General features: G+C 39.1%; 1 protein-coding gene and 1 non-coding gene across 2 annotated transcripts in view; one reads left to right on the top strand and one right to left on the bottom strand.

Annotated features, from left to right (window-relative positions):
* The first annotated feature begins 438 nt into the window (after positions 1–438).
* Positions 439–14,702, top strand: part of LOC131908791 (aldehyde dehydrogenase, cytosolic 1) — a 35,472-nt gene continuing 21,208 nt past the window's right edge. Inside the window, exons 1-4 of the mRNA XM_059259820.1 lie at positions 439–570; positions 4,794–4,898; positions 10,632–10,772; positions 12,640–12,769. Of these exons, the coding sequence (XP_059115803.1) occupies positions 505–570; positions 4,794–4,898; positions 10,632–10,772; positions 12,640–12,769 (442 nt within the window). The 5' untranslated portion in view covers positions 439–504. The remainder of the gene's footprint in view (positions 571–4,793; positions 4,899–10,631; positions 10,773–12,639; positions 12,770–14,702) is intronic.
* LOC131902845 (U6 spliceosomal RNA) lies at positions 8,929–9,035 on the bottom strand. The gene has a single exon (XR_009377130.1). It is a non-coding gene; the product is annotated as a U6 spliceosomal RNA (small nuclear RNA).

Below are 14,702 nucleotides of genomic sequence, written 5' to 3' on the forward strand. Positions count from 1 at the left end.
TAGATTTGTATTCTGGCAGCTTTAACCTGAAGATTCATGGTCTTCTCCCTCTAGCTCCTATCGAGAACAAGAGCCTTTTCTTTTTCACTTCACTAATTCCCTGATTCCCAGTCTATCAGAGAACAGAAAGTTACATGAGAACATAAAAAGTCATGAAAGACCCAGAAAACAATAACTGGCTTCCAGTGTCAGGAGCAGCTGCACACACACCCTCAGCACAGGGTTGGCTTCCTAAACTAATTCATCTCTAAATAGTGAGCAATCTCCAGATGGAAGTTCAGGGCTGAGGTGCAGGTTCCTTAAGGATTTACATTTAAAGGCAAAGGCTCCCAACCTTAGGTGTTAGAAGAGAGTAGTGTCCTTTCTGCCCTGCTCTGAGACTGCCCATCCAATCATATCCCAATATGCAAATGACCCTTCCTGCGTGCACATAAAAAGGATCAAGTGCTCTATCAGAACCAAATTGCTGAGCCTGTCACCTGTGTTCCAGGAGCCAAACCAGCAATGTCTTCCCCTGCACAACCTCAAGTCCCTGCCCCGCTGGCCAACTTGAAGATCCAATATACCAAGGTAAGACACTTGCAAGTGGGGCTTTCCCTGGGGGCCTGGTTAAAGCATGGGTCGATTGCAGTTTCTGTTAGAGCTGTTTGCTAACATAAAAATATAATGCTTGCTGTTAGTGGCCTGATTCAGTGATGAATTCTAAACCAAAGCAGACAACCTCTCACGAGTTTATATCTTGACACATGTCCAAGGGAAAGAGATTTTCTTCTGTGCAAACAGTTCTTGTGCCAGAGTGCAGTGAACCAGAGTGAGCAGCAGTTCTATTAACCCTGTGCAGTGAGCTCTCATGGTAAGGCAGACAAACAGTGGAACTTACTGGAAGAAGCCAGACATGTGGAAAGGTGTCTCCCTCTCTCAAAATAGCACACTAAAGTAGGATAACATAACTATATGTTTGTTGCCATTGTGGAGGTTGGAGGACCTACACCTGAACATTGAATGGAGCCTGCTGCCCAAACCCCCAAATGGACTTGAATTATTTTTCTTATTTTGAGATAGGCACAGTACTTGTTTATTTCTCCAGGCAAGTTTGCTGTTGTTGGTGAAAACATGCCATTGCTAGCTGCTAAATATTTAGAGGCACAAGAGGAAGAGGCTGACCCAGGCTTTGGAATCTGCAGCCAGGGAGAGCAATTGATCAGGCTGGGCTTGTCCTGAGGGACTCTTGTAATTGTATCTACTAAGAAGTTTCATGCCTGTTTCTTCAGCAGATCTTAAGATTCCAAAATTAAGAAATAAATATAACACACACACACACACACACACACACACACACACACACACACACACCTCCCCCCCAACACACATCCAAGTTATTAGAAAAGTCACTTAAAATTAGCTGAGTTTCAGTATAATGAAAAAAACAAAGTGAGAGATGAACTGTTCAACTCTGGGGAGAATCATGCTGACTTCTAAACTAAACAATGAAATCCAAGAATGTTAAAGTTAATGAGAAGAGCCTGATGCCCTCTCTCATGTATTTCTTTTTCCTTTTGAGCAAATGGATGTGGTGTGGAATCCCTGAAAGCTTTTGCATTTTCCAAAGCACCTGAAGTGGCAAAGCTGCCTGGTTTAGGGGCTCTTTGCTTAGGACAAGTTCTGCAGAGAGAGTGAGCCTTGGCTGTGGCCCACAAGCAGCTAGAAGTGCCCTCAGGCATGATTTCACAAGGTTTTGATGGAGAGAAAATGCTTTCAATTTAGATTTAGATTTTGACAAGTCAGAATATGCAAACTATGATGTGTCCACACTCTCCAACAGTTCACAGATGTCTAAGGTGTGTGCACACCATAGACATCCTCCATACACTTTCTCATTTGCAAGAAATTGCTATCACAATCTACAGACCAGGTAGTTCAAGAAGACGGGAATTGTTGACACTGCTTATATAGTTAGATTTGAATCACGAAAGAGTTTGATTTGCATGATTCCAATTGGAAATGTAATTTGGGCATCAAGATCCCCCTCTTTCTTTTCTTAATTTGTCATTTATGAATTTTGCTAAGACTTTGTGTGTGTGTGTGTGTGTGTGTGTGTGTGTGTGTGTGTGTGAAGGAAGATTTAAAGTGAACTGTCTTTCCTCTGAGTTATTTCATTTAGCACTTATTAATTTAAAATGAGGTGAAAGTACTAGAAAATTGAGGTATTCCTTAAAGTCCCAAGTACAAGCACAGGACCAGTAGTTCCTTAACACAGTTGTTTCCAGATTGAAACTTCCTCACTACAAATACATTACATAAGGACATTTGAGGAAGAATGATGGGCTTAAGTATTTAAGAGCCAAGAATGCATTTGTTTGGTGTTCAAATACTTCTCTAGTTAATAATAAACAATGCCACTCAGTGAATTTTGATTTTTCCGTGCATCTTCTACGTAATTCTGGTATACTCAGTAAGCATTATACCTTTGATGTGCTGGTTACAGCATTTCACACATGGGAGAATACCAGTTATGTATTCAATTAAATCTCAATGGGGAGCTTTCTCTATGCCTGTGAATGTTCCTTTTACTGTGTCCCCTAGAGAATTATATTTGATTTTCACTCTTAAGAGGGGTTGAAACAATGGCTGTTAACTCATCTCCTGGTTACAAAGCATGAAAGGGAGGGGTTAGAAATATTTGTCAAGTGGCTTTGCCTGAGCAGTGTCTCAATTTCTATATTATTTTCCTCACTATTTTAATTTTCTTCTTTATTACTGCAAGAGGCATATGCTATTGATATCAGGGAAATTCCAGGTCATCTCTTGGGGTTCTCAGTCTCATTAGTGGAATAATTTATGAATAGAACCAAATGAAATCTGGAGGACTATTATTGGAACTTAGAAGGAAAACCCCAGGGCAAGTCAGATGTAAAACCTCAGCAGCTGCCCACAGGAGGAGACTGGAAAAGGAAGGGAATATTCCTGTCACTCAAACTGGCCTTGAAGTGGAACTCATGGCTGACTAGGAGCCACGTGGAGGGCAGGGAAGTTTTTAGGAAGAACTAAGGGAAGTCCAAAATTTTGGCAGAAAAGACAAAACTATTAAGAAAACCATTCTCAGAAGAGTGATAGAAAGAGGAAAAGGGAAAGTTATTCTTTTCTGAATAATTCAGAAAAGCGATCAGACATATCGTCTGCAGTAGGAGTGGCCCTTCTATGAAGGGCAAGTACAGTATCTTATCAAAGGACTAATTATTCTACTTATCTCTTTAGTTTGACTTAAGGTAAGCCCTGCTTCCTAGGAGTGGTCCCTTGCCCACAGTGATTGAACCAGTCCAACTGTAATGTAAACTCTCACACCCAGGTCAGAGATTCTGTTCTCTTGACCAGGAGATTTTTTTCTTCTCTAACAGTGTTTGGGACACAAGAAAAGGAACAAACAAGCAGATTAATAACAAAAAGAGAAAGAAAAACAAGTGTAGTCAGAGAGTTGCATAATCTTAACTTTCAAAGTGTTTTGGTTTTTTTCCCTCATTCTCTAGTTCAGTTCTATTTGATGGGGATAGATCAAATGAAGTTTAGCATTTAAGACTTTTTTTTTTTTTTAAAAAAAGGAAATACAAAATCTTTTGTATTGAGAGCCTCTGTAACTTTATAAATCCAAGTGCACCCATCACATTCCTGTCTCTATAACTCCTTAGGAGCTGTGAGTAAATGCCCCTGGTGCCCTTCTTCTCTGCTACTGAGCTTTTGCATGAAGAGCTCCTCTGAAAGTTACAGGGCCACTGCTCAAACTCTATCATCTCTACCAGCCTCTTCTCTCTTACAATTACAGTGGGATTATGAGGAGTCCCATTTCCTGAGGAGGTGTAAGCAGACAGAGCATTTCATTGTTAAGTGGCACTTGAAGCCCGCTCTGGTTCATGGGGAATGATCAACATTAGTTATCTTGCCCGGTGTATTTTTTTCTGAATAGTTTTCAACTTCTAAAATATTTTTACCTGATATTCCCAAGATCTGTTTCCCACCATGTCATTCTCCTCTCATTTTCTCCTAATTTTCTGTCAGTCTTTCCTGTACATTCATGTCCTGTCTGGACTTCACCAGAGAGAAGTTCTGAGGGTTTTCCATGGATCTTGGGGGTGAAGGATTTTGTTTCAAGGGATTTGGGGTCTTACTTCTCCCTTTTCATTTCACATACTTTAAACACTTTTGACTAGGAAGAACTGTCTGTAACTCCAGTTCTAAGGCAGCCAAGGCCCTCTGTCTTCAGGCACCTGCATGTATGTGCTACACAGAAACTTACATAGGCAAACACATATGTGCAAATAAAAATGCTCATATCTTTAAAGAATTTAAGTTAACAAGTGGCAATACTTTCCATGCACAAAAATATTTCATTAGCTAAAAATATTTTTGTGCAGACAGGAAATTAACAGCAATGCTTCTGTTAGCTTTCTCATAATGGTCATGTTACAAGGCTAAGGAGGAAGGAATGGAGTCAAATGCACATAAAAATAGTTTCTTAATGAAACTCGAATTCAGGGTGCCAATATTGAAATTCAGACATTTTCCAGTGATCTAAGGGTGCCTCTTCTAATTACTATGTCCTAATGACACACATCTGAATTCCAAATTGTCTAACCTCTATATTTCTTTAGGAGTTAAATGACACACATGTGAACGTTTTTTAGACAGGGAAAGACACATAATATTCAGGCAACATTTAATACCTCAACTCTAGTTCATCAAGCCCTCTAATTTACTACATTTTAAAATGCATTTTCTTTGCCATTGCTGTATCTCCACAGATCTTCATAAACAATGAATGGCATGACTCAGTGAGTGGCAAGAAATTTCCTGTCCTTAACCCGGCGACGGAGGAGGTCATCTGCCATGTGGAAGAAGGGGACAAGGTAAGTTTTCCCACACCCATAGGTCCAGTTCATGCCAGGAGCCTTTGCTTCTCACTGTTCTGGGCTCAAAGTTTACTGCAAGTTCAATGAAAGACATGGACACATGATAGCTCAGGCAGATGGGGAAAAGTTCTGTTGTCCTTGGCATAAGAAAATTGGCCACATGTACATCTGGTAGACAATAAATGACCATGATACACAAGAACTTAAAAAAGAACATAAAATCAAGAGAACAAGAAACAATAAAAAACACAGGCTATAGATCTGATGTTAGTATTTCCAATGTTACCTGGGAATTTAGAGTAGGGAGGTAGGGTCCAAAACTTCAATGGTCTGAGGCTACTGTAGCATAGTGAAGCACGAACTATTAAATAATTTGTCTCATTTCTTAAGGGTTAGCATTAATATTTAATATGGGGCATGCCATTTTAATATAGTCACATAGTTAGGGAGCATGTCAGCTAGTCATGCCTTCTCCTTGATGACAGGAACAACACTCAAAACGAAGACTATGAATCTATAGATGTCAGTTAACAAAAATCATGTTGTTGCTGCTTTAACACTGAAGCCTTGAACATGTCTCCTAGGAGACATCTTGCTCTGACACTGGGGTTGGTCTCATCAGGAAAACAAAACTCTCTGCCTGCGTTCAGTAGAAACCTTGGCAGGTCAGGCAGGCTGAGGACTTTGCTGGGGGAATCAGTGAGGTTTACCTTCTTCCTCATGCACAGAAGGGAAAGCTGGTGACCATGCCAGCAGCCTTGCCAGGGAGCACTGATTTGCTCTGTCCTTAGTGACAACTGCCGCTCCTTTAGAAAGATCAGGGAGAAGAATTCACACCCAGGCAAGCTGCAAGCCAAGTTGCTGTGCCAACCTGGTTGGCAGGACAAATGAGTCCTCTAAGGCAGTGGTTCTCAACCTATGGATAGTGATGCCTTTGTTGAGGGGGTGGTCAAACACCTCTTTCATAGGGGTCACCTAAGACCATCAGAAAACACAGATATTTACATTATGATTCGTAACAACAATAAAGTGATAGTTGTGAAGTAGCAACAAAAACACTCCTATGGTGGGAGTCACTACAGAGGAGGAACTGTTTTAAAGGGTCACAGCATTAGGAAGGTTGAGAACCTCTGCTGTGAGGAAATTGTTAGTGACATTATCTGTGATAAGCAAGAGCTTATCACAGTCCTGTATAAGCTCTTCACAACCACAGTCCTGTATCTGTATCCTTTTTTGGAGTTATTAAACTCCAAAATTGTCTCTTTAGAATTGTTGATGTTCAAACAATTTGTGAGCAATCTAATGAAGAGTGACTAGTGTTGCTTAGAGAAAAGCTCTAACCTGGTAAAGTTCACAGCAGAATCTGATATGCTGGACTTCCTCATCTGGTCAAAGGCTAAGGGTTTTGAAGATTCCATTCACAAGCACAATGGGGATGCGATTGGGCCATATCTCACCTTTCATGGTATCACAAAGGTGGGGCAGGAACTAGAGCAAGTACATTTTTTTCACTTCAGTGGCTCTGACTTCAAAACTGTAATATTTTATTTTCCCTAGGCCACACGATTTGATGACAGTAAATCACAGTTAACCTAGTCACTGTTTTCTGTTTAACTCCAAATTATCTTGGAAATGCGAGCCCCTGAATAAAAATTGACAATTCAGGAAGCTTGAAGTTTAAAAGAAAATACTATCAAAAACATTTTTGAGACTTGTAATGTTGGATAATGCAAAAATGTTGTCACATAATGGAAAATACTTACTTAAAGTATGATTTTTTTGTATAAATATCAACAAGAATAAGTCATAGGAGGCTTATGTGTCATATCCAAAATGTAGACGAATGTATTTATGTCTTTCCATAATGTCTTACTACATTGAATAGCAATAATTTCCCAAGATTTAGCCATTTAAATGATAGCAATTTGGTAGAAAAGCCACTCACCTTAGTCATCTGCTTGTGGAGAATGCCAATTCTTTATTACAGTATTAATCACTAACATTAATTCTCACACCACACATCACAAAGTAAGTGTATTTGTAACACTGTGTATGCATATATGGGTTACTCAGTGAATACAAGTTAAAGAGTCTGCAGCAGAGTTAAAGAGGTTTCAGAAGAGGGTTAGAAAGAATCTCTAGTGGTAAAGAACCCTTGTTTGGGCAGAGCTGCTAGGGGAGGGCTGGGGTCATTTGGGAGAGAGAAGCTGCCAAGCTCAACTGCAAGATCAAAAGCCAAACTGGGTCTAGAACAGAAAATGACAGTTCAGACAGGTGAACATGTATACAGACTGGCTGTCCAGTAGGCTGCTTCAATAGCAGGGACCCAGCTGAGTCAAAGAGTCCTTGGCACCTGATACACACACACCAGGTATCAGACAATACCTTGTTCAGAGGCCATGCCTTACAGTGTTAGGTGTCCATCACTTTATGGGATCCAGGCAAGGGAGTTGCACCCTTTCCTGGGTGTCTGATAAGTACTTTCTCTGCTTTCCTTGATTTGATTTTAATCTGCTTACTTGTCCACACACTTTCACTTCTCCCTAGTAGACTTACAGGATGGCCCACTTTCTATCCCTGGGAGGAAGTCATTCAATCAGACTGTGCTAGGTAGGTGGTACATGATAGAGTTCCTGGGTCCACCTAGGGGGTACAATCATCTTTCTCCCTCCAAATGGAGTCAAAAGCTACTCATCAAATGGAGTCTCACAGGGTAATGAACAGACTGAAAAATCACTGTTCTATACAATATGGAGTAACTCAACAAATACCAGTGACTATTTAACAAAGTGCTATTGAGCATCCTTGCTGAGAAAATTGAATGTGGAGATCAGATGTAGCATAAAATGTTGGTTCTAATTCTTCTGTGTTTCACTAGCATAAAGTAAGATCTCTTTGTTTATCACTAAAACAGGGTTCATGATTCTTAAGTACAATAGTAACTTGTGGTGATAAAGAACTTGTCTTCCTTTTTGTAACTTAACCAGTCCTTGATTATTATCTGCCATTGAGCTGGGTATCTGGTGACTATTGAGATAGATTATTATATTAAAACAGGCCTTGAAAAATGTGTAAGATTTTGGAAGTAAATGGGCTTGCTGGTAGGACATTCTCTATGCAAAAAGAATTTCAGGAGCAAAAATGAGAAGGGCTGGCTCAGCTGGAGCAGGGAAAATGTCAACAGGAAGTTGGTGGCAAGTGAAGTCTGTCCAGAAAATGTTAGACCTGAAAGCCAAAGATCTTTGATCTTTGCTCTTAGGATTGTAGATGAAGCCAGCAGTTGCAAACATGCAAAGGAATGTGATAAAATAAATTATGTGAAGTTAACCTGGTAGCTTTAAAGAGAAAGTGGGAAATGGAGATAATGAATGGGAGGCTGTTTACAATGTACTACAGTAAAAGCCTATGTAGTAGAGGGTAGAGAAGCTGAAAGGATGTGCTAGAATGGACTAGGATGCTGTGTAATCATTTTCATATTGAGTTGTCTTCTAGGACATTACAGTTCTAGTAACTGTCTACAGTTAACCCCATCTTGTGAGCGTTAGGCATATCTGCCACATAGAGTGTGAGATAGCTGTGAGTTTAAAGATAAAGAAAATGAACTTCAAACAAGTTGTGGCACAACTTCAGTTTAGAATAGAGTGATCCATCCGCACCCTCAGATTCTACACTGGTGAATTCAACCCTGAGATCTGAAATGTGTAGCTGCTAACATAGATGATGTGATGAGGCCTGTCACAGCTGTGTACACACCTAGTGGGCATTTGTACTCAGCATCAGAAGTGCAGTTATTGAAAGGATGTCTGATGGGTAATATGTAAATACTACATCATATGTTTAGCATTCATGACTTTAAATTATCTTTCACTGAATTGGGGAACAGTTCTTCTGGGATACTAAGGGAAACGTGTTTACTTAGATTTTCCATTCCCCAAATTCCCTCAGCTTATGCTTTCTTTATTGCTTCTGTTTCCATTTTCTAGTCTTGAACACTTTCCTTCACCTGTTTGTTTTTTCTTAGCTTTCTAAAAATATGGAATGTTTTATGAATTTGTGTGTCATCCTTGCACAGAAGCCATGCTAGTCTTCTCTGTATCATTCCGATTTTAGTGTATGTGCTGCTGAAGTTAGCACACGGCCTGTGTTTATAATACGATAGTGTGATGTTCAGTTGTATGTTCCTCCTCTAACTAATATTTCAGAACAAACTCTACCCCACTGTCCTATTGTTAGCCAACTGATAGCATGCCATACAGTGGTTGGATATTTGGGTGCTTCAAAACTAAAAAGGAGAACTCAGAATCCATTTTTTTTCCAAATTAAAAATTCACATCTTTAGTCTATTTCTAGTCCTGTAAGATTAAATATCTGGTCTGAGAAAAGGAGAGTCATAACCCAAATGACAAAACCACAAAAACAAATTTACTCATAACAGTTTTCTGTAAGCAGGGTTTTGTTGTTTGATTTTTTTTTTTTTTTTTTTGGCATGCATGGTTACATGATGTCTCAAAGTCATTTCTCTTCATCCCTCGGAGAGATCAGAAAGCTCTTATTAAGCAAAGGCCAATGACAGAACACTGAGTAGAGGGATCCACACAGAGCTGTGTCTCACTAGTTTAAAACGTGTGGTTTAAAAACACAGTATTCTCATTCTCAAGGTTCATTCAACAAGCTGAAGCCCACTGTCCTTTTCATTATCCTGATTTATGGAGTTCCATGAATTAGTGAGTCCTGTAGATGAATAGTTGTGGAATAGTCCCTACATACATACTATTTGCAGTTGATTTGATGAAATTTAAAAAGCACATGGAGTAGAAATGGAAGGAGCAGTGATGCTTTCAGCAGGTGAACTGGAAGAGACTAGAAGTATGAGTAGGGATCTACAGAGGAATGGAGTGACCCTGGCAAAGTTTGGAAGGGAAGTGGCTTAGGAAATTTAAAGGAGTAAATTAAAGGAAAAATGCAGTGGTGATCAAAGTACATGAGCAAAAACAAGAAAGCTAACAATGTGGGTGTGACTTTACTATTCTATTTTGTTTCAATTAATGAGGTTATAAGTAGTATATTATTAATTAAAAAAACTTTCTTCTCTACTTATTTAGGGACTAGGATGCCTATGTATGCTAGGGACTTATCATCCACACAGGGCTTCAGTTTAAATATGAAACATTGAACACTAGCAGATAAATTTACTCAGTTGTCACCCAGGTGGTAGCACTGTTATGATTGGCTATGAAAGATTATGGATATGAGGGTCTAAGTGGCAGATGTAGAGCGATGAGCAGGACACATGACTTACAGCTACTCTATTTGTCCTGAGATAGCCTTTCTCTTTTTGCTTTAATTTCTTCATCTGTAAAGTGAGGAATAGGTTTTTCTTATAGCATTTTCTGAATCAAATGAAATAAAGCGTGTAAATTAACTAGAAACTTATTTCAAATAAAATAAACACTGTGTTCTACAATGAGATAAAGTAACAACTATTAAAACAGCACTTCTGTTCTAGGACTTTAACTATTTGATAAGAATTTGGAGCTTATTTGAAACATTACTCAAGAGAAACAATTCCAGCATATTGTGGTGCCGAGTGTGTGGAATGTTCTGGACTTTGGGCTAATGGAGACCTAGATTCCGTTTGTGAGGACTGTGTCCTAGTTTATAAGGGTGCGATGTTGTTTTTGCTCATCTAGTGTTTTGACCATCCTGAATTGAATGCTGTGTGATTTCCAGGCAGATGTTGACAAGGCAGTCACGGCTGCAAGACAGGCTTTCCAGATTGGCTCCCCATGGCGCACCATGGATGCTTCAGAGAGGGGGCGACTGCTGAACAAGCTGGCTGACTTAATAGAAAGAGATCGCCTGCTGCTGGCTGTGAGTATTAACCCAAACCAATGAGAGACAGTGGGGAAACTCCTGAGAGCACTCACTGCTCCATGTGGCTGGTCGGTTTGGTTTAGAGCCAGATCAACAAACTACCACCCACCTGCCTTTTCTCTAGAACTTCTCAAGAGTCCAGAATCTAGTTTTGCTATTGTCATTAAAGCTCTTTATGCTCTCAGGGCTTATATTTTCTAATTTCAATAGTTAAATAAGTCAGTATAAAACATGGATGGAGGGTACATTTCCTTGTCTTTTCAGTTTTGAATTTTAGTAAAGCCAACTGAAAACAAAGCAGTATATAACTTACAACTGAGAAAAAGTGTTATTAGCTTTAGAATCTTAGGTGAAAATAAGATTCAAACTTTCACTTTATTAAAAAATCTGCAATTCAGCGATTATTGAGAATCATCCATTCCTTAAGGATTCTGCATTGTTCAAAACATGCCAAAATAGAATTCATAGCTCTGAAATAAATGTATACTAACTGAAATGTTCTATTGAAAGTCATCAGCATTTCCCAAAGCTTAGCTCTTTTCATTTGTCTTAATGAAAAGCGCTAACTTCCTCGGTCAGCATGAGAGCCATAGGGAGAGAAGAATAGATATAAAGTCACATGTGAGTTAATTTAAGATAGTGGGCAATATCAAATATCATCTTGCCAGGTGACCACCCAGTGGATTATATGATTCCAAAGCATCCTTTAAAGTCTTCATGAAAAGGGGAGGAGAAGATACTGACTGCTAAGATAGGAAAATGTGGAGTTTCATAATTTTTTATTTTTCCTTTTATGGAAAATAGATTCTTTTTCTCATACAATGTATCCTAATTATATTTCCCTTCCTTCTACTCCTCCCAGTTCCTTGCCCCCCTCCCCTGCATATGGATCTACTCCATTTTGGTCTGTCATTAGAAAAGAACAGGTTTCTAAGAGATAACAACCAAATATGATAAAATAAAATATAATTAGATAAAGTAAAAGCCATCATATTGAAGTTGAACACAGCAAACAATCAGAAGAAAAGTAGCCTCAAGAGTGGGCACAAGAGTGAGAGACCCACTTGTTCTCATGGTTAGGTGGTCTCATAAAAACACTACGCTAAAACCTTTAATATATCTGCAGAGGATCTGGTGCAGACCTGTGGAGGCCCTGTGCTTGCTGCTTCAGTCTCTGTGAGTTCATGTGTACCTTGCTTAGTTGATTCAGAGGACCTTGTTCTCCTGGTGTCCTCCATCTTCTCTGGCTCCTATACTCTTTCTGCCTTCTCTTCCATGGTGTTCACTGAGCTCTGAGAGGAGGGATTATTGAAATTATTATGACAATATTTCCCAAACAGGGGGTTTATAGTTAAAATCTCTACTTTGGCAAATCCCTGTTGAAAGATGCAGTTGTTACAATTATGTGAACATACAATTAGAATTGTATGAGCAGATTGTTTATACATGAGAGGAATATGAGTATTATTGTGACATTGTGAATAGTTGCAAACACTATATTGTTGCTACAGTCGGACGGACGAACTGTGGAAACTTGTTGGAACTCTGATAGGACATGGAAACTAAGAATCATTTTTGTAGCTGTGTGCTTACAAAACCAGCTCTTAGACACTGCTTAGCCAGAGGTACTTAGGGTCTGACAGAAAGATTAGCAAGGTTAGGCAATTAGAATCTCACTGCCTCTCCCACCAGGATCTTGTTATGTGACCACAGACAAGTCATTTGATACTTCCTTAAAAGGAACATTAGATTTAAGAATCCTTATATTTCTCTAGTACATAAGTACTGAAAACATTGACTGTATATTCTTGATCTAATTTTTATTGCTGAAAGTTTAGACTTTGATATTACTATCTTATTTCAGACAATGGAGTCAATGAATGCTGGGAAAGTCTTTCCCCACGCATACATGATGGATTTAGACATCAGCATAAAGTCATTAAAGTACTGTGCAGGCTGGGCTGACAAGATCCATGGCCAAACAATACCAAGTGGTAAGTACATTTGGGAAATTGCCAATGTAATGGTAGAGGTGAGGCCATTAGTGCAGAGCTGCATACTTTCAAATTCTCCCTGATAGATGTGCCCATCAATTAGGTAAATAATTATTTTCCTCCTCACATTGACCCAATACAGTCTGATGCTGGAAGTTCTATTAAGAGTCAACATTGTGGACAGTTTAGACAGAATTAAAGTAAGAATATTCTCACAGACTCAACTACTAATTTGAGTGAGATATCTCAGGGTTCACACTTTTCAAAGCTGGCCACAGAAATTATTTATTTGAGCTCCATTCCCATAATGCCATTCATATCTCTTCTGTGATATTATTACCTAAGACTTTGCATATCCAGAATGAGCCACCTGTGCCAGTCTCTGCCCATTCAAGCCCAGTATGCTTAGCTCAATGTACTTCAACAACCCAATTCACACTAATGCTTTCCAAAAGTATCAAAGCAAGATGAAGCTGATTACCAACCAAGTTAAGAATCTTTGTATGGAAATTTTGTGTGTTACTTAGTGAGGAAATGTGACGGTATTTTATCTGTGTACCCTAATAAAACTTATCTGGGGTCAGAGAACAGAACAACCACTAGATTAGACATAGAGGCCAGACAGTAGTAGAACACACCTTTTAATCCCAGCACTTGAGATCTCATGTCTTGCTTGGGAAAGACACACGCCTTTTATCTCAGGAAGTGATGGCAAGAAGCAGAAAGGTATATAAGGCATGAGGACCAAGAACTAGAGGCTTTTTAGGCTTTTAAAGCTTTTATCAGCAATTAAGCTGAGATCCATTTGGATGAGGACTCAGAGACTTCCAGTTTGAGGAAACAGGATCGGCTGAGAAGTTGGTAAGGTAAGATTAGCTGTGGCTTATTTTGTTTCTCTGATCTTTCAGCATTCACCCCAATACCTGGCTCCTGGGTTTGTTTTTATTAATAAGAACATTTAAGATTCATGCTATAGTGAGGTATGCAAGTAGCATAACAGACACATGACGAGTATTTCATGTGAGAAATGAATCAGTTGGGAAAGAGTAGGAGGCAGTTTCACATCTCTAACTGTAATGACTTTAGTAACTCAAATAATTCACTTCAATTCTGTCTATGATGTGTGCTTTCAATATAACTGGAAGACACAATATAAGAGGTACTAGGCAGGAAGTTAGAAAATGAGAACAAGACAACAAAGGTACTATGAAGGGGGCTATTCTGTGCCTCTTAACTCTACTCTTAGGAAACATAGAGGAATCCATTCAAAGTATCTGTAGATCTTGACAGGAAAATTGGTTGTGTGTTAGTAGTAGGTTCCTGTGGCAGCCGGAACAAAACATACATCAACAAAACTCCAAATGGGACCACATCAAAGTGAGTATTTGCTGTGATAAAACACCATGATCAAAAGCAGAATTTTGCAGAATTCCTTGTAAAGGAAAGGGTCTCTTTCACTTGTATTTCTACACTATATTCCATCTCTGAGGGAAGTAAGGGCAAAAATTTAGTGAAGAACCTTGGAGACAGTAGCTGAAGCAGAGGCCATGAAGAAATATGACTTACTGTAGGCTTACTTTTTATGGCTTGCTCAGCCTGATTTCTTATAAAATCTAGGATCATCTGCCCAGGGATGACACTGTTCACAGTGGGCTGGGCAATCCAGTGTCAATCATTAGTTGAGAAAATGCTGCATAGACTTGTCTACAGAACAATCTGACGGCAGCATTTTCTCTATTAAGATTTCCTTTTCCAAAATACATTTAGGTTTGTGTTGATAGTGAGGCACGAGAGTTAGTCAAATCAAGACAGAAAAGAATCACATTTCACTTCAGATATTTTGTTCATGGAATAAGAGATTGCATTTATTTTTGGAAGGAAAAAGGAAGTCTCAAAGCTAGAATAAGTCTAGAGAAAGACTTCTTATTTGTTG

This window comes from Peromyscus eremicus, chromosome 1, assembly GCF_949786415.1.
Source record: "Peromyscus eremicus chromosome 1, PerEre_H2_v1, whole genome shotgun sequence".
Classification (NCBI taxonomy): domain Eukaryota; kingdom Metazoa; phylum Chordata; class Mammalia; order Rodentia; family Cricetidae; genus Peromyscus; species Peromyscus eremicus.